This window comes from Pristis pectinata, chromosome 11 (genome assembly GCF_009764475.1).
Source record: "Pristis pectinata isolate sPriPec2 chromosome 11, sPriPec2.1.pri, whole genome shotgun sequence".
NCBI lineage: Eukaryota > Metazoa > Chordata > Chondrichthyes > Rhinopristiformes > Pristidae > Pristis > Pristis pectinata.
This window is the reverse complement of record NC_067415.1, coordinates 38,490,245-38,514,007: the sequence shown is the minus strand read 5'-3', so window position 1 is coordinate 38,514,007 and position 23,763 is coordinate 38,490,245. Positions and strand designations below refer to the sequence as shown.

At 39.8% G+C, this 23,763-nt stretch overlaps 1 protein-coding gene across 1 annotated transcript in view; it reads left to right on the top strand.

Moving 5' to 3' along the window:
* The window catches only part of LOC127576158 (X-linked interleukin-1 receptor accessory protein-like 2), a 54,908-nt gene that overhangs the window by 4,129 nt on the left and 27,016 nt on the right, over nt 1-23,763 (top strand). The window contains exons 3-10 of the mRNA XM_052026546.1: nt 65-239; nt 5,787-5,855; nt 8,871-9,129; nt 10,164-10,341; nt 13,125-13,299; nt 18,847-18,915; nt 21,931-22,189; nt 23,224-23,401. Of these exons, the coding sequence (XP_051882506.1) occupies nt 65-239; nt 5,787-5,855; nt 8,871-9,129; nt 10,164-10,341; nt 13,125-13,299; nt 18,847-18,915; nt 21,931-22,189; nt 23,224-23,401 (1,362 nt within the window). The remainder of the gene's footprint in view (nt 1-64; nt 240-5,786; nt 5,856-8,870; nt 9,130-10,163; nt 10,342-13,124; nt 13,300-18,846; nt 18,916-21,930; nt 22,190-23,223; nt 23,402-23,763) is intronic.

Genomic DNA, 23,763 nt, shown 5'->3' with positions numbered 1-23,763 from the left:
AAGATATTATTAAACTCTGATACTGTGGCTTTGGCAATTAATTATTGGCTTTACTTTCTTCCAGAATGGGGAATTAGTCAAAGAACGTGATACACGAGTTAGTCTCAAGATAAGAAATGACCAAATTCATTTATATAGAATATATGAAGAAGATTCTGGCAACTATACGTGTACCTTTAAGTTCTTTGAAAATAAAATATCATGGCTTGTGAAAAGGACATTTACTGTGAATGTTATAGGTAAGTGGAAAAATGCACCAATAATCTTGAATTGGTTTGATAAGGACCTTTGCTGTAAACTTGAAGGATTTTTTTCTACTTTAGGGCCCTACAGTTTTATAGCTCAGAGTTTTTTTTAAAACAATCCCTGCCTCAGGTAATCCTTCAGACTGTTTCATGTACAGCACAATGGATTCTTCTTCATTTTTTGAGCAGGAACCATGAAGAGTGTGGGAAAAGAGAAAAATCCAAAACCTTTGTGTTTCACCTTTTCCAAACAGTTATAAAGCTTAGGTCTTCATAATGAAGTGATCTTCTTCAGATTGTGAGTAAAGCTTGACTACTAAATGGTTTGTCTGCCATGTTAACCAAGCTACAGATAAGTCACCTCTGACCACATGATTAAGACACATTCAAAAGCCAAGGCTTGGAAAAATATGTAACAATTGAATGAGAAAATCAATATTCAGTTTATCAAATAATACAGGCCAAGACTAGCACAAAGGAGTCTTACCATCTAATCATTTCATCATCACCCACTTGGCATAGATTTTGGTAAGTAAGATTTGTAATGTCCTGATGGATTTTCAAAGGCTTTCTCCAAACATATAACCTTATCTGAAACAAAACTGAATTTGAAAATCGGAAATAAGATTCTATGCTTTTGATTATCTGGTAATTCAGTATTTAAATATCATCATCCAATTCTCAAGTGGAGCTTCTCTTTGAACATAGTGTCTTCCAAAATTCAATGGTTCAGATGTCTTATGATTAAGAACATAAGTGTCTTCCAAGATTCAATGGTTCAGATGTCTTATGATTAAGAACATAGTGTCTTCCAAGATTCAATGGTTCAGATGTCTTATGATTAAGCATCAAATAAGCAGACTCAAAAGACTGAAAATGTCAGATATCAAATCTTTAGCATTATGGCAAACTAACAATGACCTGCCTTGGGATAGGAAAAGTTGCTTGTGTGAATGTTAAATTAATATGCACTAGATTTGGGTAGAGTTGATGGAGTCTATCTAATTGTATTCCCTGTATTAGAAAAATGATGTAGGTTGAGTTGATAAAAGTTCAGGTAATGATATTGATTGAGATGAAGTTACAAATCTTTTTTGGGGGAGGCATGGCCTATTCACTAAGGATGGATTACACCTGAACTCCAAAGAGTCCAATATCCGGGCGGGAATGTTTAATTTAGCTGTTGGGGAGGGTTGAAACTAATCTGGCAAGGGGATGGAAACCAGGATGTTAGGATACAAGATGTTAGGGTAAGGGAGGAGGTTTATAGAAACAAGTCCAAGACAGTGTGCAGTGAGGATGGTAAGAAGGACAGGCAGGTGAAAAGTCAGGATAATTTGCTGAACAACAGAAGTACAACAAAATCAGTAGCAGATACCGGACTAAATGTGCTATATTTAAATGCACGTAGCATTAGGAATAAAGTGGATGACCTAGTGGCACAACTACAGATTAATAAATACGACATTGTGGCAATCACCGAGTCATGGCTTTATGATGGATGTGATTGGGAACTAAATGTCCAGGGATACACAGTGTATAGGAAGGATAGGCAGGTCGGCAGAGGGGGTGGTGTGGCCATGATGGTTAGTAATGATATAAAATCAATAGAAAGGAAGGACATTGGGTCAGAAGAGGTGGAATTCTTATGGGTGGAGCTAAGAAATAGCAAGGGTAAAAGGACAATAGTAGCAGTTATATACAGGCCCCTAATAGCAGTCAGGATGTGGACTATAAGTTGCAGTTAGAAATAGAAAGAGCATGTCAGAGTGACAATGTTAAGAGAATTATGAGGGATTTTAACATGAAGGTGGACTGGGAAATCCAGCAAGGCAGTAGCTCTCAGGAGAGTGAGTTTGTGGAATGTCTACTGGATGACCTTTTGGAGCAACTTGTTGATGAGCCCACCAGGGGATCGGCTGTTTTGGATTGGGTGCTGTGTAACGAACCAGAGGTGATTAGGGAACTAAAGGTAAAGGAACCATGAGGAACTAGTGATCACAATATGATTGAATTCAGTTTCAAATTTGAGAAGGAGAAGCTGATAACTGGCGTATCGATATTTCAGTGGAACAAAGGAAATTACAGTGGCATGAGAGAGGAACTGGCCCAAATTGATTAGAAGAGTAAGCTAGTTGGAGGGATGGCAGAGCAGAAATGGATGGAATTTCTACAAGAAATAAGGAAAATGCAGGATAGATATATACCAAGAAAAAATGTTTTGAATGGAAAGAAGGCACAAGTATGGATAACGAGAGAGGTGAAGGCTAAAATAAAAGCAAAAGGGAGGTCATACAAGGAAAGAAAAATTAGTGGGAAAACAGAAGACTGGGAAACTTTTAAAAACCTGCTGAAAGAAACTAAGAAGGTCATTAGGAAAGAAAAGATGAATTATGAAAGAAAGTTGGCAGATAACATTCGAAAGGATACTAAGAGTTTTTTAAAATATATAAGGAGTAAAAGGGAGACACGGGTTGATATAGGACCAATCAATAACGGTGCAAGAGAGATTATAATGGATGATAAAGAGATGGCAGAGGAATTAAATGAGTATTTTGCATCGGTCTTCACTGTGGAGGACATCAGCATTCTACCGGATAGACAGGGGTCTCAAGGAATGGAACTGAGTTCAGTTAAGATTACTAGAGAGAAGATGCTAGGAAAGCTAAATGGACTAAAGACTGATAAGACTAAATGGACCGGATGAGCTGCATCCCCGAGTTCTGAAGGAGGTGGCTTTAGAGATTGCGGAGGCACTGGTGATCATTTTCCAGGAATTAATAGAATCCGGCATGGTTCCGGAGGACTGGAGGGTCGCAAATGCAGTTCTGCTGTATAAGAAAGGTGGGAGGCAGCATAAAGGAAACTACAGACCTATTAGTCTGAAGTCGGTGGTGGGAAAGTTATTAGAATCGATCCTCAAGGATGAAGTTATGGAATACGTAGAGGTGCAAGGCAAGATAGGTCCAAGCCAACATGGTTTCGTGAAGGGAAGATCCTGCCTGACCAACCTATTGGAGTTTTTTGAGGAAACCTCAGGTAGGGTGGATAAGGGAGAGGCGGTAGATGTTGTGTATTTAGACTTTCAAAAGGCCTTTGACAAGGTGCCGCACAAGAGGCTGATTAATAAGATGAGAGGTCGTGGAATTACAGGTAGGATAACAGAATGGGTGGAGCATTGGCTGGTTGGCAGAAAGCAAAGGGTGGGAATAAAGGGATCCTGTTATGGTTGGTTACTGGTTACTAGTGGTGTTCCGCAGGGGTCGATGTTGGGGCCGCTTCTTCTTACTCTGTACATTAACGATTTGGATGATGGAGTAAATGGTTTTGTGGCTAAGTTTGCAGATGACACAAAGATAGGTGGAGGAGTAGGGAGTATTGAGGAGACAGGAAGGTTGCAGAGAGACCTAGATAGTTTAGGAGAATGGGCAAGGAAATGGCAGATGAGATTCAATGTTGAGAAATGTGCAGTTGTACACCTTGGAAACAGAAATAACTGGGCAGATCATTATCTAGAAGGGGAGAAAATTCAAAGTACAGAAGTACAAAGGGACTTGGGGGTACTCATGCAGGATACCCTAAAGGTTAACCACCAGGTCGGATTGGTGGTAAGGATCAGACTGTACAGAAGAATGAGAGGGGACCTCATAGAAACATTTAGAATGTTGAAAGGACTGACAGAGTAGATGTGGCCAAGCTGTTTCCCTTGGTGGGTGAGTCCAGGGCCAGAGGGCACAATCTTAGAATTAGAAGGTACAGGTTTAAAACAGAGATGAGGAAAGATTTCTTTGGCCAGAGGGTAGTGAATTTATGGAATTCCTTGCCACATACAGCAGTGGTGGCGAGATCATTGGAGGCGTTTAAGGAGGAGATAGATAGGTATCTAATTTAGTCAAGGTATCAAGGGATATGGGGATAAGGCTGGAAGCTGGGGTTGGAATAGTTGTTTTTATTTGCTCATGGAGCAGACTTCCTCTCTCCCACATTTCTCATTTCTTTTTTCCTTTTCCCCTTTTCCTTGGAGAAGACTCGATGGGCCGAACGGCCTACTTCTGCTCCCTTGTCTTGTGAAATCAGCTTATCTAGAATGAGGAAAAAAGGGTGAAGGTGAAACTAAAATTGCAACAAAATGCCAGTTAAAATCTAGTTCATCTGACCAAAGTGGATGATGGTTCACTTTCAGTTTTATGTCACACCAAAACACTGTCCTGTTTTATGTTAATGCAGCCTACGTTGTTATGAAGCTGCCTGTTTATGAAAATCAAACACATAGGGTGCTAGAAATTGAAAAAATGATAAAGCAGTGGTGCATGGGGAGCTTGAGTCAGTCTGTGCAAAGCCCCTTGGATGGGATATTCTCCATAATGTCCATAACACCACATGCAGTGTTATAGGTTTTGCACATGGAAATGCACAAAAGGATTTTCCTCAGCCAATGTTTACCTTTGTAGAGAGAGGAACTGTTTTGAGGGGAGGGGCAGATATTGTGTGTGGGGAGAGGATCCCAATGTGAAGACGAGCATTGATGTATGCTGGGGGCAGTTATTGACTGTGTAGAGGAACTTGTCAGGGAGATCGTGTCAACAGTGGAGCTATTGGGCAGGACAGGTGTGGAGATGATTGTGGGATGTACAACTAAGGATACAATCTGTGGCAAGCCACTTGAGAAGATGATCTGCGAAGTTTTCTTTTCAACTGGGGAGGTAATCTGGGAAGATGGTGACGTTGGTTGGGGAGATGATGGCGGGGTTGAACTGTGGTGAATCTGGGCCTGGTTGGACGGAGAAATGATCAAAGTGGGAGTCTGGTTTCTGGAGGATGACCAGTGAAAATTTGTAAAGTTAGAAGCTGTAGTTTATGAGCCTCAACTGCAATGAACTGTGAGGGCCAAGTACTTAATTCCCCTTGTAGTATATCTGTAAGCATGGACGTGCTCTGTATTTGTATGTTTGCTCTTACTTTCGTCCTGCTTTAATGTCATATGGTATTCCTTGTTTGCATAATGTAATATTGTCATAGACATTCAGTGTGCCAGCTTACAGTCTCAACATGCAACTAGTTTAAGAGTCAATAGTTTTTGCCTCTGCCTGTGGTGATTCTGGAGAACACTCTCCAGTTTGGTTTACATTTGATTTGAGGGATGGAAGGTCAAGGTTAGAAAATCAGAAACATGGGGCCTACCTTGTAAGTAGCACGGATAAAAGCAGATGAAGAGAGTCTCATTTTGATTCAACTTCCTACGCCGCCTGGTACTTGTCAATGGCAAATTCTGATGTCAATAGGTTACACACTTTTAAATATTAGCAAGATAATTAAATCTAAGCAATGCAAATGAAAATCAAAAAATCTGTGGATGCTGGAAATTGTAATAAAAACAGAAAGTGCTGAAAACAGCCAGAAGGTCAGACAGCATCTGTGGAAAGAGAATCAGAGTTAATGTTTCAGGTGCTCTGTTTTTATCTAAGAGACAAAAGGCCTGTTAATCCATAGCATCACGGCACTCTGTATTTGATCATTTTACAAGTTACATATTCCTTTCAGATGCTGACACAAGGAAACCTCCAATTGTAATTGACCCACATGGAGTAAAAACAATTGAAGTGGCGCTTGGTAAGTCAGAAAAAATTCACACATTTGGAAATAAAGTTTGGATATAGCATTTCAGATGCTATAACCTGACACTGCCAGTGGGAGTGGCACACATGTTCAGAAATTAGTGAACTTCCAGGCAAGAACTCAATAGGAATGTTGTTCCCCTGTGGGATCAGATTTACCTTCTGCATTATAACTCTTGACACCAATGAATTGAACGGATCAACCACTTCGTTGCCACTTATAGTATAACTTTAAGCATGGATATGCTGTGTATCTGTATATGTGAAGTCACTGTGATCCTGGTGGACGGGAGCGACAAATAGTGTGCTTGTTTGTAACAATGTCACAGACACCCAGTCTACACTGCTTGGCGCTATCCCAATTTGATATAGACTTTCAGCCTGAACACTCAAATGTAGAGATCCCCATGTACTTTGTAAAAGACACCTGCTTAGACTGTGTGTTGCCCAGTGGGAACCTGGAGTGAATCATTGCCCTCCCTTCTGCTGACTGTGCTATGCTGGGTACCCATAAGTGCCATGAACCGGGTATAAACCATTGGCCTCTATTGCTGCTCCTGTCACACGGAGTTGCCCATGACTCAGCGTCAAGATGCTGAGTGTGAAGACTGGTGTTAGGCAGGCTGCGGCAAGTGATGGAGCTACTCAGCACTGAAATGTGGGCCTCAGAGTTAAATCTTGGCTGGTACGGTGAGTGTTGGCTATTGCTGGAGGCTGGCACAACACTCTCCATGCGTTGCTGACCGATCATCTGGATCCTATGGACCCTCTCATCACCTCCTGTTGGATGTGATGGAATCTGCTGTCTCCCCCTCTCTTTGGCTGCACGGCTCTCCCCAACCCAGAGGTTTCTCTATGGTAACAAGTGGGGTTTTCCTGCAACCACACACATGGAATCTCGTTTGTCTAAGTCCTCTGCATGTAGCGGTGAGAGCACAGATAAACCACAGCAAGCCACAGTGTCAGGAGGTAAAGGAGTTGGCTCATCACCAGTCTATCACAAGCAACATATTCCGTTGTGTCACTATTGAACAGAAGTGGAATAACAAAGCCAGACCAGCTGGCTACACTGGGGGCCTTGGCACATGTGGTCAAATCTGAGAATTATTCAGCATTAACATAAAACAGACACATTATTTAAAGTGAACAAAATCATGGAAGTTCCTGGAGAACGTGATATCATGAGAGCCCAAAACAATGTGATTACAGGTGTGAAAAAGGCAATACTCCAGATGCAGATTAGGCCAGAAATGTATAGCATGTTGGCAAATCTTCAGACAGTCAGGGTGAAAGGAGTCTTGTTTAAAATTCTGTGCAGAAACTTAATGATTATTTTAAACTGGATGGCAAAGCTGTTAGAAGTAGCTTTATGTTTGAACCGTGGAGCTAGAAGCAGAGAGAGATGATTCGTGAGTGCATTGTTTCACTAAAAAACTTGTCCTTGCTTTGCAACTTTGCTGCCTTTTTTGGTATTGTACCTCATTCAATAGGTTCGTGTACAGACAGGTAGATAAACAAATTCAGGAAAAGTCGTTGTGAGTGCGCAAAACCTGGCATTTATGCGATATTGGTGCATCAATGGAAATAGCATCCAGAAATGCTAGAGAATCCTTTCCACCACAAACAACTGGTATAGCTGCAGTTCACAGTCAGATTGTTGTAACAAGGTGCAAGGTTAGAAAATCAATTGAAATGTACTAGTGAAACCAATTCAGTCAGTTGCTATTGCATTATTATGTGCTATTATGTAGGTATAATAAAGAACTACAGTTCCCAGTAGGCAATGCAAGGGGTCACATGGGGAAACAGAAAGTGGCTGGAAAGAGCAGGAAAAGCCAGCCAGCCTGGTGTTGTAAGTCTGTGCAGTCTGTTGTTTTGTTGTTTTAATAAATGTTCCGATGTTAAACCCACGCCAAGTTTGTCTCGTGATGAAGAACAAACCTAACAGCTATGATCCCAATGATCATCACTCACTTCAGCCTTCTAAGTTTAAAACAGACAACTTTTTCAATTGCTAACAGTGAGGTCACATTTTAACAGCCTGCTGATCCCAGGATAAGAAAGCCAGTTTCAATGACAATTCGAAACAAAAAAAATTAGGACTTTGTAGTTTGTAAGTTAACTCAGAAAATAAGGAACTGGTTTGTACAGTATGCTCACCACAGGCAGAAACAGTAGCAAATGGATGGACTTTTGAGTAAAGGTATTACTAACTATCGCAGTGATATAAAACAGATAATGAGTAAATATAATTAGTCTAGCAAGTTTAGACAGATGCTGTTGATGAAAAATACTGTCAAAATGAAAACCAATTCTAGTGAGACTGCACTGTCAATTAAATACATAGGGCAGCAGAATGAAGAGCAAGTACGACTAGCCATTACTGAATAGCCAATGAAAACAAGTAATCTTTAATTGGGAAAAACTGGTTGAGAAAACCAAGCTACATCGGAAGAAAGTTTTCAGTAGGATAAACTCAATGCCTCAGCATATCGTTTGCTGTAGAAGTATAATGATACATGATCGAGTTCAATTACACTGACATAAATGGGGTGCAATCTGCACATTTGCATGAGATGAAAGGTAAAGCCAATCTATTGCAAGCCAAAACCAGTCCCATACGCTCCAAAGGACCTAGTTGAAAATTAATTGCCCTAAACAAATATTGTGCATTGATAAACTGACCAGAATGAGTGGACCATGTCAATATTGTTGTGCCTAAGGTAGGCTGTGTGGAGACTACAAAAATCACAGGCTGGTAACAGAGTAGCAGGGTCAAAGGTCTACCACAACATTAAACTGTTATTTTCCTCAGCTCTGCCAGTGTGCAGAGTCTAATGAGAACAAAGGCTGGGCTGACTATCTCTTAAAGCAAGTTGGAAGGAATCTAATATATCCAAAATGCTAGCATATCTCATTGAGAGCTTTAAGTAACCATTCAACATTGCATGTAATTATATGGAATGGCTATATTATAATCATTTATCTTCAACACTTTATTTCTCTATAGGTTGTTTCAATTCTGCACTGCAGGAGTACCACTATGCATTTGTGGGTGATCCTTTTGAAATGACATGTGAGCTAAATAATCTCAGTGATAACAATTCCATTAACTATTCAAAGGACCTATTATTATGGTACAGAAAAGGAAAGGAAGGAATTGCTCAACAAATTAATGACTGGAATGAAGTTGTTAGTCAGAGAGGAAAGAGCTTTTCATCTTCAGCGATCAGCGCAGCTGATTCTGGCACTTACTTTTGTCTTCTCAGGTATGTGAAACAATTTAAAAATTTTAATATTAAACTGTTTAATGCTCAACCATTCATTTATTGTTTGCTTATTTATAAATCATTTTCTGGGCTTTTCAAGTCATTATGGGACAACATTAGGCATGATTATATATTGAGGGAATTAAATACAAAAAGTAGGTAGATAAATAAATCAGTACCTTTGCTAATTCTGGTCATGTAAAATAGAAATAAAGAAATGGAACAGGAATAAGCCATTCCATCTCTCTGCTGTTTAGTTACATCACAAATCACAACTTATTTACCTGCAAAGCACTTTATCCACAACTTTGTGGGAAACAGAGTTTCAGATATCCACAATCCTTTATATTTAAAAGTGCATCCTGATTTCTCTCTTGAGTGGCAACATTACTTTAAGATAATTCCCCCTAGTTCCACATTCTCCTCCCGGTGGACCTTTCATTGAATCCACCCCATCAGATCACTTTATCATTTTAAACATCATCTCAAACTTTGACATTCAAGCAGTTACAAAAACATGATAGTGACTTGTATTTGTCTAGTCTATTTAATGCAGCAAAACTTCATTTGAGAGAGTTCAAACAAAATTTAACATCAAGGTGAATGTAGAGATTTTGGAGCCGATGATCAAAGCCTGGTCAGAAAGGTAGATTTAAGGAGTATCCAGATGGGGGAATGGGAAGTAGAAAGGCTGAAGAATTTAGGTTGAAGGAGAGGATTTCAGGGCTTTGGCCCTAGCAGTTGAAAACACAGCCACTTTGGTAGAGTGATTAAATTTGGGGATGTTCAAGAGTACAAGGTGAAGAAAGTTTAGACTTCTGTGGTAAACTTGAGACCAAGTGGAAGATGACAAATAATTATTGTCAACATTGTAATTTGTTCCAACGGAGATTTGTTAGACGAGGTGATGCATTGTTGGTCCTTCAAGTATATCATTGAACACTGTATGAAAATTTGTTGAGGAAATTGGAACACATTTGAACAGCATAATTTTTTTTACAGTATGCTTAAATATATTTGTGTTTAATAAACAGAAATGCTAGCCTTTGTCTTAAGGTGGCAGTACTACGTGTGCAAAAGCTGAATCAAACAGGTTGTCAAGACATTCAAAGCTGTGAGGTTCTCCTAATTCGGCAGAGAGCAGATACAATATCATGTCCAGGAATTCAACATTTCAATTCCTCAGCAAGGTCTCCTGTAGAGTGGTATCAGGTAAGTGCCTTGCATCTGGAATAGATGAAACATAAAATCGCTTCCAATAATAGATGATTACATGGGATCATCCAGGGATTTTAGGGGCAAGAAAGCAGAGAAACTAAAATCCAAGCCAAATAGAGCAAAATTAAAATATAAGGTTTAGGACATGGAAAAGAAATTATCAAAGTAATTATCATTATTCAAGAATGATTTTCTTTTATCAAAAAGAAAAATCATTTAGTGAGGCTGATGTTGCCTGTAATTAAAAACAGAACATTAGTTTGCTGTGCAGGGTTAGTGAAGTTAATTATTTATAGCTAGATTGAAATAGCAAAAGTATACCAATACCAGTTAAAGAGGCAGCTGGGGTCAAAGCTTAACTTCAATTCAATCACCTGTTGAAATTTTTAAGCGATTTAGTGCCACCCAGCATCACCTCATAGTGGTATAGCAATTGTAGCATAATACTTTTTCACATTAGAAATTATTGCCATTATGGTGAGTAACAACATTGCAAGCTTGTGTGTTGCACAGAAATAATAAACCATAGAACCATAGAACAACACAGCACAATACAGGCCCTTCGGCCCACCATGTTGTGCTGACCTTTAAACCACTCCTAGGACTATCTAACCCCTTCCTCCCACATATCCTCCTATTTTAAATTCCTCCATATGCTTACCTAACAATCTCTTGAACTTGACCAACATATCTGCCTCCACCACTACCCCAGGCAGTGCATTCCATGCACCAACCACTCTCTGGGTGGAAAACCACCCTCTGATATCTCCCTTGAACTTCCCACCCATTACTTTGAAGCCATTCCCTCTTGCATTGAGCATTGGTGCCCTGGGAAAGAGGAACTGGCTGTCCACTCTATCTATTCCTCTTAATATTTTGTATACCTCTATCATGTCTTCCCTCATCCTCCTTCTCTCCAAAGAGTAAAGCCTTCTCTCCCTTAGTCTCTCCTCAATCCATACTCTCTAATCCAGGCAGCATCCTGGTAAATCTCCTCTGCACCCTTTCCAATGCTTCCACATCCTTCCTATAATGAGGTGACCAGAACTGGACACAGTACTCCAAGTGTGGTCTAACCAGAGTTTTGTAGAGCTGCATCATTACCTCGTGGCTCTTAAACTCGATCCCATGACTTATGAAAGCTAACATCTCATAAGCTTTCTTAATTACCCTATCCACCTGTGAGGCAACTTCCAGTGATCTTTGGATATGAACCCCCAGATCCCTCTGCTCCTCCACACTACCCAGAATCCTGCCATTAACCTTGTACTCTGCCTTGGAATTTGTCCTTCCAAAGTGTACCACCTCACACTTCTCCAGATTGAACTCCATCTGCCACTTCTCAGCCCAGCTCTGCATCCTATCAATATCCCTCTGCAAGCTTCGACAGTCCTCCACACTGTCCACAACACCACCAACCCACCCTTCTACCCACTCATCCAAGTCATTAATAAATATCACGAAAAGTAGAGGTCCCAGAACCGTTCCTTGTGGGACACCACTAGTCACAGCCCTCCAATCTGAATGCACTCCATCCACCACAACCCTCTGCTTTCTACAGACAAGCCAATTCTGAATCCACATGGCCAAGCCTCCCTGGATCCCATGCCCTCTGACTTTCTGAAGAAGCCTACCATGTTGTATCGTGACTCATCAAGAATGCACAAAACATAATTAAGCATACTTTATTGAAATAGAGAACAGCTACTGGGCCAAGCATAAAGCAAAAACAAAATGGAGATCAGGGTCTGCTGTGACTGCAGATAAATGCAGCACTATTCACATCCCAGGATCACACTATATTTACATGGAGAAAGTCTTTATGGCTGCCGGTGCTTATACAACTGCAGCACAATATGATCTACCTATCTGAAGGAAAGAGAAAAACAAGAATCTAGAAATTCATTCACGCAATTCCAAACAAAATGATGCTATTGAAAACTGGGCTAGAGTAAAATAATTTTGCGCACATTTTTTTGTTGGATTTTCCTTTGCTGCAGCACATTTTCTCTGGTGTAAAACTCTCTTAAATGGCACTATTGACAGATCTTGCAGTGAGATCTTCAAACACACTAATTTGAAAAACAGTTCTTATTTACTTGCAGAACAAGCAGGTTTTACTAACTGCTTTTCTTCTGACACTATTATTTAAAGTGCTGGCAATTAAATTAGTTATCCTCACTAAGATCTTTAACCTTCTATGACCTTCAGTACAACCTCATCTGATCGCCTGGATTGTTTGGACCAAGGGAATAAGTTCTAGGCCAAAGTTTCAATGTTTCAAAACTGAAGACTGAACTGCACACAAACAGAACAAATGCTTGATGCCATTGTTATAATTTCAACTGCAGGTTGCCCTGTTCTTGTGAGAAATTAAAGCACCAGGCAATTGAAGTTTTGTTTTGAAATGATAATTGTGTGGCTGAGAGCCACCTGTCCTAACTTATAAGGGGGTCTTGAAATGGGTAGCCATTTAAACACACTTAAACATTAACAGACTTGCCCTACAAATTACAAAGAAAATAATGTGAAATAGTACCTGGGCACAATATAACTGGCAGTAAAATGAATATTGAAATCAAAATAGCTATTTGAGTATTGAGTTGTGGAAGAGAAATATAGCTAGAAACTGATAATATTTATCTCTGTGAAATATTTTAGGTCATGTCAGAAAGATGCAATCCAAGACCTTCCTCCAACTCTAATCACGGGCAAGATATTATTAAACTCTGATACTGTGGCTTTGGCAATTAATTATTGGCTTTACTTTCTTCCAGAATGGGGAATTAGTCAAAGAACGTGATACACGAGTTAGTCTCAAGATAAGAAATGACCAAATTCATTTATATAGAATATATGAAGAAGATTCTGGCAACTATACGTGTACCTTTAAGTTCTTTGAAAATAAAATATCATGGCTTGTGAAAAGGACATTTACTGTGAATGTTATAGGTAAGTGGAAAAATGCACCAATAATCTTGAATTGGTTTGATAAGGACCTTTGCTGTAAACTTGAAGGATTTTTTTCTACTTTAGGGCCCTACAGTTTTATAGCTCAGAGTTTTTTTTAAAACAATCCCTGCCTCAGGTAATCCTTCAGACTGTTTCATGTACAGCACAATGGATTCTTCTTCATTTTTTGAGCAGGAACCATGAAGAGTGTGGGAAAAGAGAAAAATCCAAAACCTTTGTGTTTCACCTTTTCCAAACAGTTATAAAGCTTAGGTCTTCATAATGAAGTGATCTTCTTCAGATTGTGAGTAAAGCTTGACTACTAAATGGTTTGTCTGCCATGTTAACCAAGCTACAGATAAGTCACCTCTGACCACATGATTAAGACACATTCAAAAGCCAAGGCTTGGAAAAATATGTAACAATTGAATGAGAAAATCAATATTCAGTTTATCAAATAATACAGGCCAAGACTAGCACAAAGGAGTCTTACCATCTAATCATTTCATCATCACCCACTTGGCATAGATTTTAGTAAGTAAGATTTGTAATGTCCTGATGGATTTTCAAAGGCTTTCTCCAAACATATAACCTTATCTGAAACAAAACTGAATTTGAAAATCGGAAATAAGATTCTATGCTTTTGATTATCTGGTAATTCAGTATTTAAATATCATCATCCAATTCTCAAGTGGAGCTTCTCTTTGAACATAGTGTCTTCCAAAATTCAATGGTTCAGATGTCTTATGATTAAGAACATAAGTGTCTTCCAAGATTCAATGGTTCAGATGTCTTATGATTAAGAACATAGTGTCTTCCAAGATTCAATGGTTCAGATGTCTTATGATTAAGCATCAAATAAGCAGACTCAAAAGACTGAAAATGTCAGATATCAAATCTTTAGAATTATGGCAAACTAACAATGACCTGCCTTGGGATAGGAAAAGTTGCTTGTGTGAATGTTAAATTAATATGCACTAGATTTGGGTAGAGTTGATGGAGTCTATCTAATTGTATTCCCTGTATTAGAAAAATGATGTAGGTTGAGTTGATAAAAGTTCAGGTAATGATATTGATTGAGATGAAGTTACAAATCTTTTTTGGGGGAGGCATGGCCTATTCACTAAGGATGGATTACACCTGAACTCCAAAGAGTCCAATATCCTGGCGGGAATGTTTAATTTAGCTGTTGGGGAGGGTTGAAACTAATCTGGCAAGGGGATGGAAACCAGGATGTTAGGATACAAGATGTTAGGGTAAGGGAGGAGGTTTGTAGAAACAAGTCCAAGACAGTGTGCAGTGAGGACGGTAAGAAGGACAGGCAGGTGAAAAGTCAGGATAATTTGCTGAACAACAGAAGTACAACAAAATCAGTAGCAGATACCGGACTAAATGTGCTATATTTAAATGCACGTAGCATTAGGAATAAAGTGGATGACCTAGTGGCACAACTACAGATTAATAAATACGACATTGTGGCAATCACCGAGTCATGGCTTTATGATGGATGTGATTGGGAACTAAATGTCCAGGGATACACAGTGTATAGGAAGGATAGGCAGGTAGGCAGAGGGGGTGGCGTGGCCATGATGGTTAGTAATGATATAAAATCAATAGAAAGGAAGGACATTGGGTCAGAAGAGGTGGAATTCTTATGGGTGGAGCTAAGAAATAGCAAGGGTAAAAGGACAATAGTAGCAGTTATATACAGGCCCCTAATAGCAGTCAGGATGTGGACTATAAGTTGCAGTTAGAAATAGAAAGAGCATGTCAGAGTGACAATGTTAAGAGAATTATGAGGGATTTTAACATGAAGGTGGACTGGGAAATCCAGCAAGGCAGTAGCTCTCAGGAGAGTGAGTTTGTGGAATGTCTACTGGATGACCTTTTGGAGCAACTTGTTGATGAGCCCACCAGGGGATCGGCTGTTTTGGATTGGGTGCTGTGTAACGAACCAGAGGTGATTAGGGAACTAAAGGTAAAGGAACCATGAGGAACTAGTGATCACAATATGATTGAATTCAGTTTCAAATTTGAGAAGGAGAAGCTGATAACTGGCGTATCGATATTTCAGTGGAACAAAGGAAATTACAGTGGCATGAGAGAGGAACTGGCCCAAATTGATTAGAAGAGTAAGCTAGTTGGAGGGATGGCAGAGCAGAAATGGATGGAATTTCTACAAGAAATAAGGAAAATGCAGGATAGATATATACCAAGAAAAAATGTTTTGAATGGAAAGAAGGCACAAGTATGGATAACGAGAGAGGTGAAGGCTAAAATAAAAGCAAAAGGGAGGTCATACAAGGAAAGAAAAATTAGTGGGAAAACAGAAGACTGGGAAACTTTTAAAAACCTGATGAAAGAAACTAAGAAGGTCATTAGGAAAGAAAAGATGAATTATGAAAGAAAGTTGGCAGATAACATTCGAAAGGATACTAAGAGTTTTTTAAAATATATAAGGAGTAAAAGGGAGACACGGGTTGATATAGGACCAATCAATAACGGTGCAAGAGAGATTATAATGGATGATAAAGAGATGGCAGAGGAATTAAATGAGTATTTTGCATCGGTCTTCACTGTGGAGGACATCAGCATTCTACCGGATAGACAGGGGTCTCAAGGAATGGAACTGAGTTCAGTTAAGATTACTAGAGAGAAGATGCTAGGAAAGCTAAATGGACTAAAGACTGATAAGACTAAATGGACCGGATGAGCTGCATCCCCGAGTTCTGAAGGAGGTGGCTTTAGAGATTGCGGAGGCACTGGTGATCATTTTCCAGGAATTAATAGAATCCGGCATGGTTCCGGAGGACTGGAGGGTCGCAAATGCAGTTCTGCTGTATAAGAAAGGTGGGAGGCAGCATAAAGGAAACTACAGACCTATTAGTCTGAAGTCGGTGGTGGGAAAGTTATTAGAATCGATCCTCAAGGATGAAGTTATGGAATACGTAGAGGTGCAAGGCAAGATAGGTCCAAGCCAACATGGTTTCGTGAAGGGAAGATCCTGCCTGACCAACCTATTGGAGTTTTTTGAGGAAACCTCAGGTAGGGTGGATAAGGGAGAGGCGGTAGATGTTGTGTATTTAGACTTTCAAAAGGCCTTTGACAAGGTGCCGCACAAGAGGCTGATTAATAAGATGAGAGGTCATGGAATTACAGGTAGGATAACAGAATGGGTGGAGCATTGGCTGGTTGGCAGAAAGCAAAGGGTGGGAATAAAGGGATCCTGTTATGGTTGGTTACTGGTTACTAGTGGTGTTCCGCAGGGGTCGATGTTGGGGCCGCTTCTTCTTACTCTGTACATTAACGATTTGGATGATGGAGTAAATGGTTTTGTGGCTAAGTTTGCAGATGACACAAAGATAGGTGGAGGAGTAGGGAGTATTGAGGAGACAGGAAGGTTGCAGAGAGACCTAGATAGTTTAGGAGAATGGGCAAGGAAATGGCAGATGAGATTCAATGTTGAGAAATGTGCAGTTGTACACCTTGGAAACAGAAATAACTGGGCAGATCATTATCTAGAAGGGGAGAAAATTCAAAGTACAGAAGTACAAAGGGACTTGGGGGTACTCATGCAGGATACCCTAAAGGTTAACCACCAGGTCGGATTGGTGGTAAGGATCAGACTGTACAGAAGAATGAGAGGGGACCTCATAGAAACATTTAGAATGTTGAAAGGACTGACAGAGTAGATGTGGCCAAGCTGTTTCCCTTGGTGGGTGAGTCCAGGGCCAGAGGGCACAATCTTAGAATTAGAAGGTACAGGTTTAAAACAGAGATGAGGAAAGATTTCTTTGGCCAGAGGGTAGTGAATTTATGGAATTCCTTGCCACATACAGCAGTGGTGGCGAGATCATTGGAGGCGTTTAAGGAGGAGATAGATAGGTATCTAATTTAGTCAAGGTATCAAGGGATATGGGGATAAGGCTGGAAGCTGGGGTTGGAATAGTTGTTTTTATTTGCTCATGGAGCAGACTTCCTCTCTCCCACATTTCTCATTTCTTTTTTCCTTTTCCCCTTTTCCTTGGAGAAGACTCGATGGGCCGAACGGCCTACTTCTGCTCCCTTGTCTTGTGAAATCAGCTTATCTAGAATGAGGAAAAAAGGGTGAAGGTGAAACTAAAATTGCAACAAAATGCCAGTTAAAATCTAGTTCATCTGACCAAAGTGGATGATGGTTCACTTTCAGTTTTATGTCACACCAAAACACTGTCCTGTTTTATGTTAATGCAGCCTACGTTGTTATGAAGCTGCCTGTTTATGAAAATCAAACACATAGGGTGCTAGAAATTGAAAAAATGATAAAGCAGTGGTGCATGGGGAGCTTGAGTCAGTCTGTGCAAAGCCCCTTGGATGGGATATTCTCCATAATGTCCATAACACCACATGCAGTGTTATAGGTTTTGCACATGGAAATGCACAAAAGGATTTTCCTCAGCCAATGTTTACCTTTGTAGAGAGAGGAACTGTTTTGAGGGGAGGGGCAGATATTGTGTGTGGGGAGAGGATCCCAATGTGAAGACGAGCATTGATGTATGCTGGGGGCAGTTATTGACTGTGTAGAGGAACTTGTCAGGGAGATCGTGTCAACAGTGGAGCTATTGGGCAGGACAGGTGTGGAGATGATTGTGGGATGTACAACTAAGGATACAATCTGTGGCAAGCCACTTGAGAAGATGATCTGCGAAGTTTTCTTTTCAACTGGGGAGGTAATCTGGGAAGATGGTGACGTTGGTTGGGGAGATGATGGCGGGGTTGAACTGTGGTGAATCTGGGCCTGGTTGGACGGAGAAATGATCAAAGTGGGAGTCTGGTTTCTGGAGGATGACCAGTGAAAATTTGTAAAGTTAGAAGCTGTAGTTTATGAGCCTCAACTGCAATGAACTGTGAGGGCCAAGTACTTAATTCCCCTTGTAGTATATCTGTAAGCATGGACGTGCTCTGTATTTGTATGTTTGCTCTTACTTTCGTCCTGCTTTAATGTCATATGGTATTCCTTGTTTGCATAATGTAATATTGTCATAGACATTCAGTGTGCCAGCTTACAGTCTCAACATGCAACTAGTTTAAGAGTCAATAGTTTTTGCCTCTGCCTGTGGTGATTCTGGAGAACACTCTCCAGTTTGGTTTACATTTGATTTGAGGGATGGAAGGTCAAGGTTAGAAAATCAGAAACATGGGGCCTACCTTGTAAGTAGCACGGATAAAAGCAGATGAAGAGAGTCTCATTTTGATTCAACTTCCTACGCCGCCTGGTACTTGTCAATGGCAAATTCTGATGTCAATAGGTTACACACTTTTAAATATTAGCAAGATAATTAAATCTAAGCAATGCAAATGAAAATCAAAAAATCTGTGGATGCTGGAAATTGTAATAAAAACAGAAAGTGCTGAAAACAGCCAGAAGGTCAGACAGCATCTGTGGAAAGAGAATCAGAGTTAATGTTTCAGGTGCTCTGTTTTTATCTAAGAGACAAAAGGCCTGTTAATCCATAGCATCACGGCACTCTGTATTTGATCATTTTACAAGTTACATATTCCTTTCAGATGCTGACACAAGGAAACCTCCAATTGTAATTGACCCACATGGAGTAAAAACAATTGAAGTGGCGCTTGGTAAGTCAGAAAAAATTCACACATTTGGAAATAAAGTTTGGATATAGCATTTCAGATGCTATAACCTGACACTGCCAGTGGGAGTGGCACACATGTTCAGAAATTAGTGAACTTCCAGGCAAGAACTCAATAGGAATGTTGTTCCCCTGTGGGATCAGATTTACCTTCTGCATTATAACTCTTGACACCAATGAATTGAACGGATCAACCACTTCGTTGCCACTTATAGTATAACTTTAAGCATGGATATGCTGTGTATCTGTATATGTGAAGTCACTGTGATCCTGGTGGACGGGAGCGACAAATAGTGTGCTTGTTTGTAACAATGTCACAGACACCCAGTCTACACTGCTTGGCGCTATCCCAATTTGATATAGACTTTCAGCCTGAACACTCAAATGTAGAGATCCCCATGTACTTTGTAAAAGACACCTGCTTAGACTGTGTGTTGCCCAGTGGGAACCTGGAGTGAATCATTGCCCTCCCTTCTGCTGACTGTGCTATGCTGGGTACCCATAAGTGCCATGAACCGGGTATAAACCATTGGCCTCTATTGCTGCTCCTGTCACACGGAGTTGCCCATGACTCAGCGTCAAGATGCTGAGTGTGAAGACTGGTGTTAGGCAGGCTGCGGCAAGTGATGGAGCTACTCAGCACTGAAATGTGGGCCTCAGAGTTAAATCTTGGCTGGTACGGTGAGTGTTGGCTATTGCTGGAGGCTGGCACAACACTCTCCATGCGTTGCTGACCGATCATCTGGATCCTATGGACCCTCTCATCACCTCCTGTTGGATGTGATGGAATCTGCTGTCTCCCCCTCTCTTTGGCTGCACGGCTCTCCCCAACCCAGAGGTTTCTCTATGGTAACAAGTGGGGTTTTCCTGCAACCACACACATGGAATCTCGTTTGTCTAAGTCCTCTGCATGTAGCGGTGAGAGCACAGATAAACCACAGCAAGCCACAGTGTCAGGAGGTAAAGGAGTTGGCTCATCACCAGTCTATCACAAGCAACATATTCCGTTGTGTCACTATTGAACAGAAGTGGAATAACAAAGCCAGACCAGCTGGCTACACTGGGGGCCTTGGCACATGTGGTCAAATCTGAGAATTATTCAGCATTAACATAAAACAGACACATTATTTAAAGTGAACAAAATCATGGAAGTTCCTGGAGAACGTGATATCATGAGAGCCCAAAACAATGTGATTACAGGTGTGAAAAAGGCAATACTCCAGATGCAGATTAGGCCAGAAATGTATAGCATGTTGGCAAATCTTCAGACAGTCAGGGTGAAAGGAGTCTTGTTTAAAATTCTGTGCAGAAACTTAATGATTATTTTAAACTGGATGGCAAAGCTGTTAGAAGTAGCTTTATGTTTGAACCGTGGAGCTAGAAGCAGAGAGAGATGATTCGTGAGTGCATTGTTTCACTAAAAAACTTGTCCTTGCTTTGCAACTTTGCTGCCTTTTTTGGTATTGTACCTCATTCAATAGGTTCGTGTACAGACAGGTAGATAAACAAATTCAGGAAAAGTCGTTGTGAGTGCGCAAAACCTGGCATTTATGCGATATTGGTGCATCAATGGAAATAGCATCCAGAAATGCTAGAGAATCCTTTCCACCACAAACAACTGGTATAGCTGCAGTTCACAGTCAGATTGTTGTAACAAGGTGCAAGGTTAGAAAATCAATTGAAATGTACTAGTGAAACCAATTCAGTCAGTTGCTATTGCATTATTATGTGCTATTATGTAGGTATAATAAAGAACTACAGTTCCCAGTAGGCAATGCAAGGGGTCACATGGGGAAACAGAAAGTGGCTGGAAAGAGCAGGAAAAGCCAGCCAGCCTGGTGTTGTAAGTCTGTGCAGTCTGTTGTTTTGTTGTTTTAATAAATGTTCCGATGTTAAACCCACGCCAAGTTTGTCTCGTGATGAAGAACAAACCTAACAGCTATGATCCCAATGATCATCACTCACTTCAGCCTTCTAAGTTTAAAACAGACAACTTTTTCAATTGCTAACAGTGAGGTCACATTTTAACAGCCTGCTGATCCCAGGATAAGAAAGCCAGTTTCAATGACAATTCGAAACAAAAAAAATTAGGACTTTGTAGTTTGTAAGTTAACTCAGAAAATAAGGAACTGGTTTGTACAGTATGCTCACCACAGGCAGAAACAGTAGCAAATGGATGGACTTTTGAGTAAAGGTATTACTAACTATCGCAGTGATATAAAACAGATAATGAGTAAATATAATTAGTCTAGCAAGTTTAGACAGATGCTGTTGATGAAAAATACTGTCAAAATGAAAACCAATTCTAGTGAGACTGCACTGTCAATTAAATACATAGGGCAGCAGAATGAAGAGCAAGTACGACTAGCCATTACTGAATAGCCAATGAAAACAAGTAATCTTTAATTGGGAAAAACTGGTTGAGAAAACCAAGCTACATCGGAAGAAAGTTTTCAGTAGGATAAACTCAATGCCTCAGCATATCGTTTGCTGTAGAAGTATAATGATACATGATCGAGTTCAATTACACTGACATAAATGGGGTGCAATCTGCACATTTGCATGAGATGAAAGGTAAAGCCAATCTATTGCAAGCCAAAACCAGTCCCATACGCTCCAAAGGACCTAGTTGAAAATTAATTGCCCTAAACAAATATTGTGCATTGATAAACTGACCAGAATGAGTGGACCATGTCAATATTGTTGTGCCTAAGGTAGGCTGTGTGGAGACTACAAAAATCACAGGCTGGTAACAGAGTAGCAGGGTCAAAGGTCTACCACAACATTAAACTGTTATTTTCCTCAGCTCTGCCAGTGTGCAGAGTCTAATGAGAACAAAGGCTGGGCTGACTATCTCTTAAAGCAAGTTGGAAGGAATCTAATATATCCAAAATGCTAGCATATCTCATTGAGAGCTTTAAGTAACCATTCAACATTGCATGTAATTATATGGAATGGCTATATTATAATCATTTATCTTCAACACTTTATTTCTCTATAGGTTGTTTCAATTCTGCACTGCAGGAGTACCACTATGCATTTGTGGGTGATCCTTTTGAAATGACATGTGAGCTAAATAATCTCAGTGATAACAATTCCATTAACTATTCAAAGGACCTATTATTATGGTACAGAAAAGGAAAGGAAGGAATTGCTCAACAAATTAATGACTGGAATGAAGTTGTTAGTCAGAGAGGAAAGAGCTTTTCATCTTCAGCGATCAGCGCAGCTGATTCTGGCACTTACTTTTGTCTTCTCAGGTATGTGAAACAATTTAAAAATTTTAATATTAAACTGTTTAATGCTCAACCATTCATTTATTGTTTGCTTATTTATAAATCATTTTCTGGGCTTTTCAAGTCATTATGGGACAACATTAGGCATGATTATATATTGAGGGAATTAAATACAAAAAGTAGGTAGATAAATAAATCAGTACCTTTGCTAATTCTGGTCATGTAAAATAGAAATAAAGAAATGGAACAGGAATAAGCCATTCCATCTCTCTGCTGTTTAGTTACATCACAAATCACAACTTATTTACCTGCAAAGCACTTTATCCACAACTTTGTGGGAAACAGAGTTTCAGATATCCACAATCCTTTATATTTAAAAGTGCATCCTGATTTCTCTCTTGAGTGGCAACATTACTTTAAGATAATTCCCCCTAGTTCCACATTCTCCTCCCGGTGGACCTTTCATTGAATCCACCCCATCAGATCACTTTATCATTTTAAACATCATCTCAAACTTTGACATTCAAGCAGTTACAAAAACATGATAGTGACTTGTATTTGTCTAGTCTATTTAATGCAGCAAAACTTCATTTGAGAGAGTTCAAACAAAATTTAACATCAAGGTGAATGTAGAGATTTTGGAGCCGATGATCAAAGCCTGGTCAGAAAGGTAGATTTAAGGAGTATCCAGATGGGGGAATGGGAAGTAGAAAGGCTGAAGAATTTAGGTTGAAGGAGAGGATTTCAGGGCTTTGGCCCTAGCAGTTGAAAACACAGCCACTTTGGTAGAGTGATTAAATTTGGGGATGTTCAAGAGTACAAGGTGAAGAAAGTTTAGACTTCTGTGGTAAACTTGAGACCAAGTGGAAGATGACAAATAATTATTGTCAACATTGTAATTTGTTCCAACGGAGATTTGTTAGACGAGGTGATGCATTGTTGGTCCTTCAAGTATATCATTGAACACTGTATGAAAATTTGTTGAGGAAATTGGAACACATTTGAACAGCATAATTTTTTTTACAGTATGCTTAAATATATTTGTGTTTAATAAACAGAAATGCTAGCCTTTGTCTTAAGGTGGCAGTACTACGTGTGCAAAAGCTGAATCAAACAGGTTGTCAAGACATTCAAAGCTGTGAGGTTCTCCTAATTCGGCAGAGAGCAGATACAATATCATGTCCAGGAATTCAACATTTCAATTCCTCAGCAAGGTCTCCTGTAGAGTGGTATCAGGTAAGTGCCTTGCATCTGGAATAGATGAAACATAAAATCGCTTCCAATAATAGATGATTACATGGGATCATCCAGGGATTTTAGGGGCAAGAAAGCAGAGAAACTAAAATCCAAGCCAAATAGAGCAAAATTAAAATATAAGGTTTAGGACATGGAAAAGAAATTATCAAAGTAATTATCATTATTCAAGAATGATTTTCTTTTATCAAAAAGAAAAATCATTTAGTGAGGCTGATGTTGCCTGTAATTAAAAACAGAACATTAGTTTGCTGTGCAGGGTTAGTGAAGTTAATTATTTATAGCTAGATTGAAATAGCAAAAGTATACCAATACCAGTTAAAGAGGCAGCTGGGGTCAAAGCT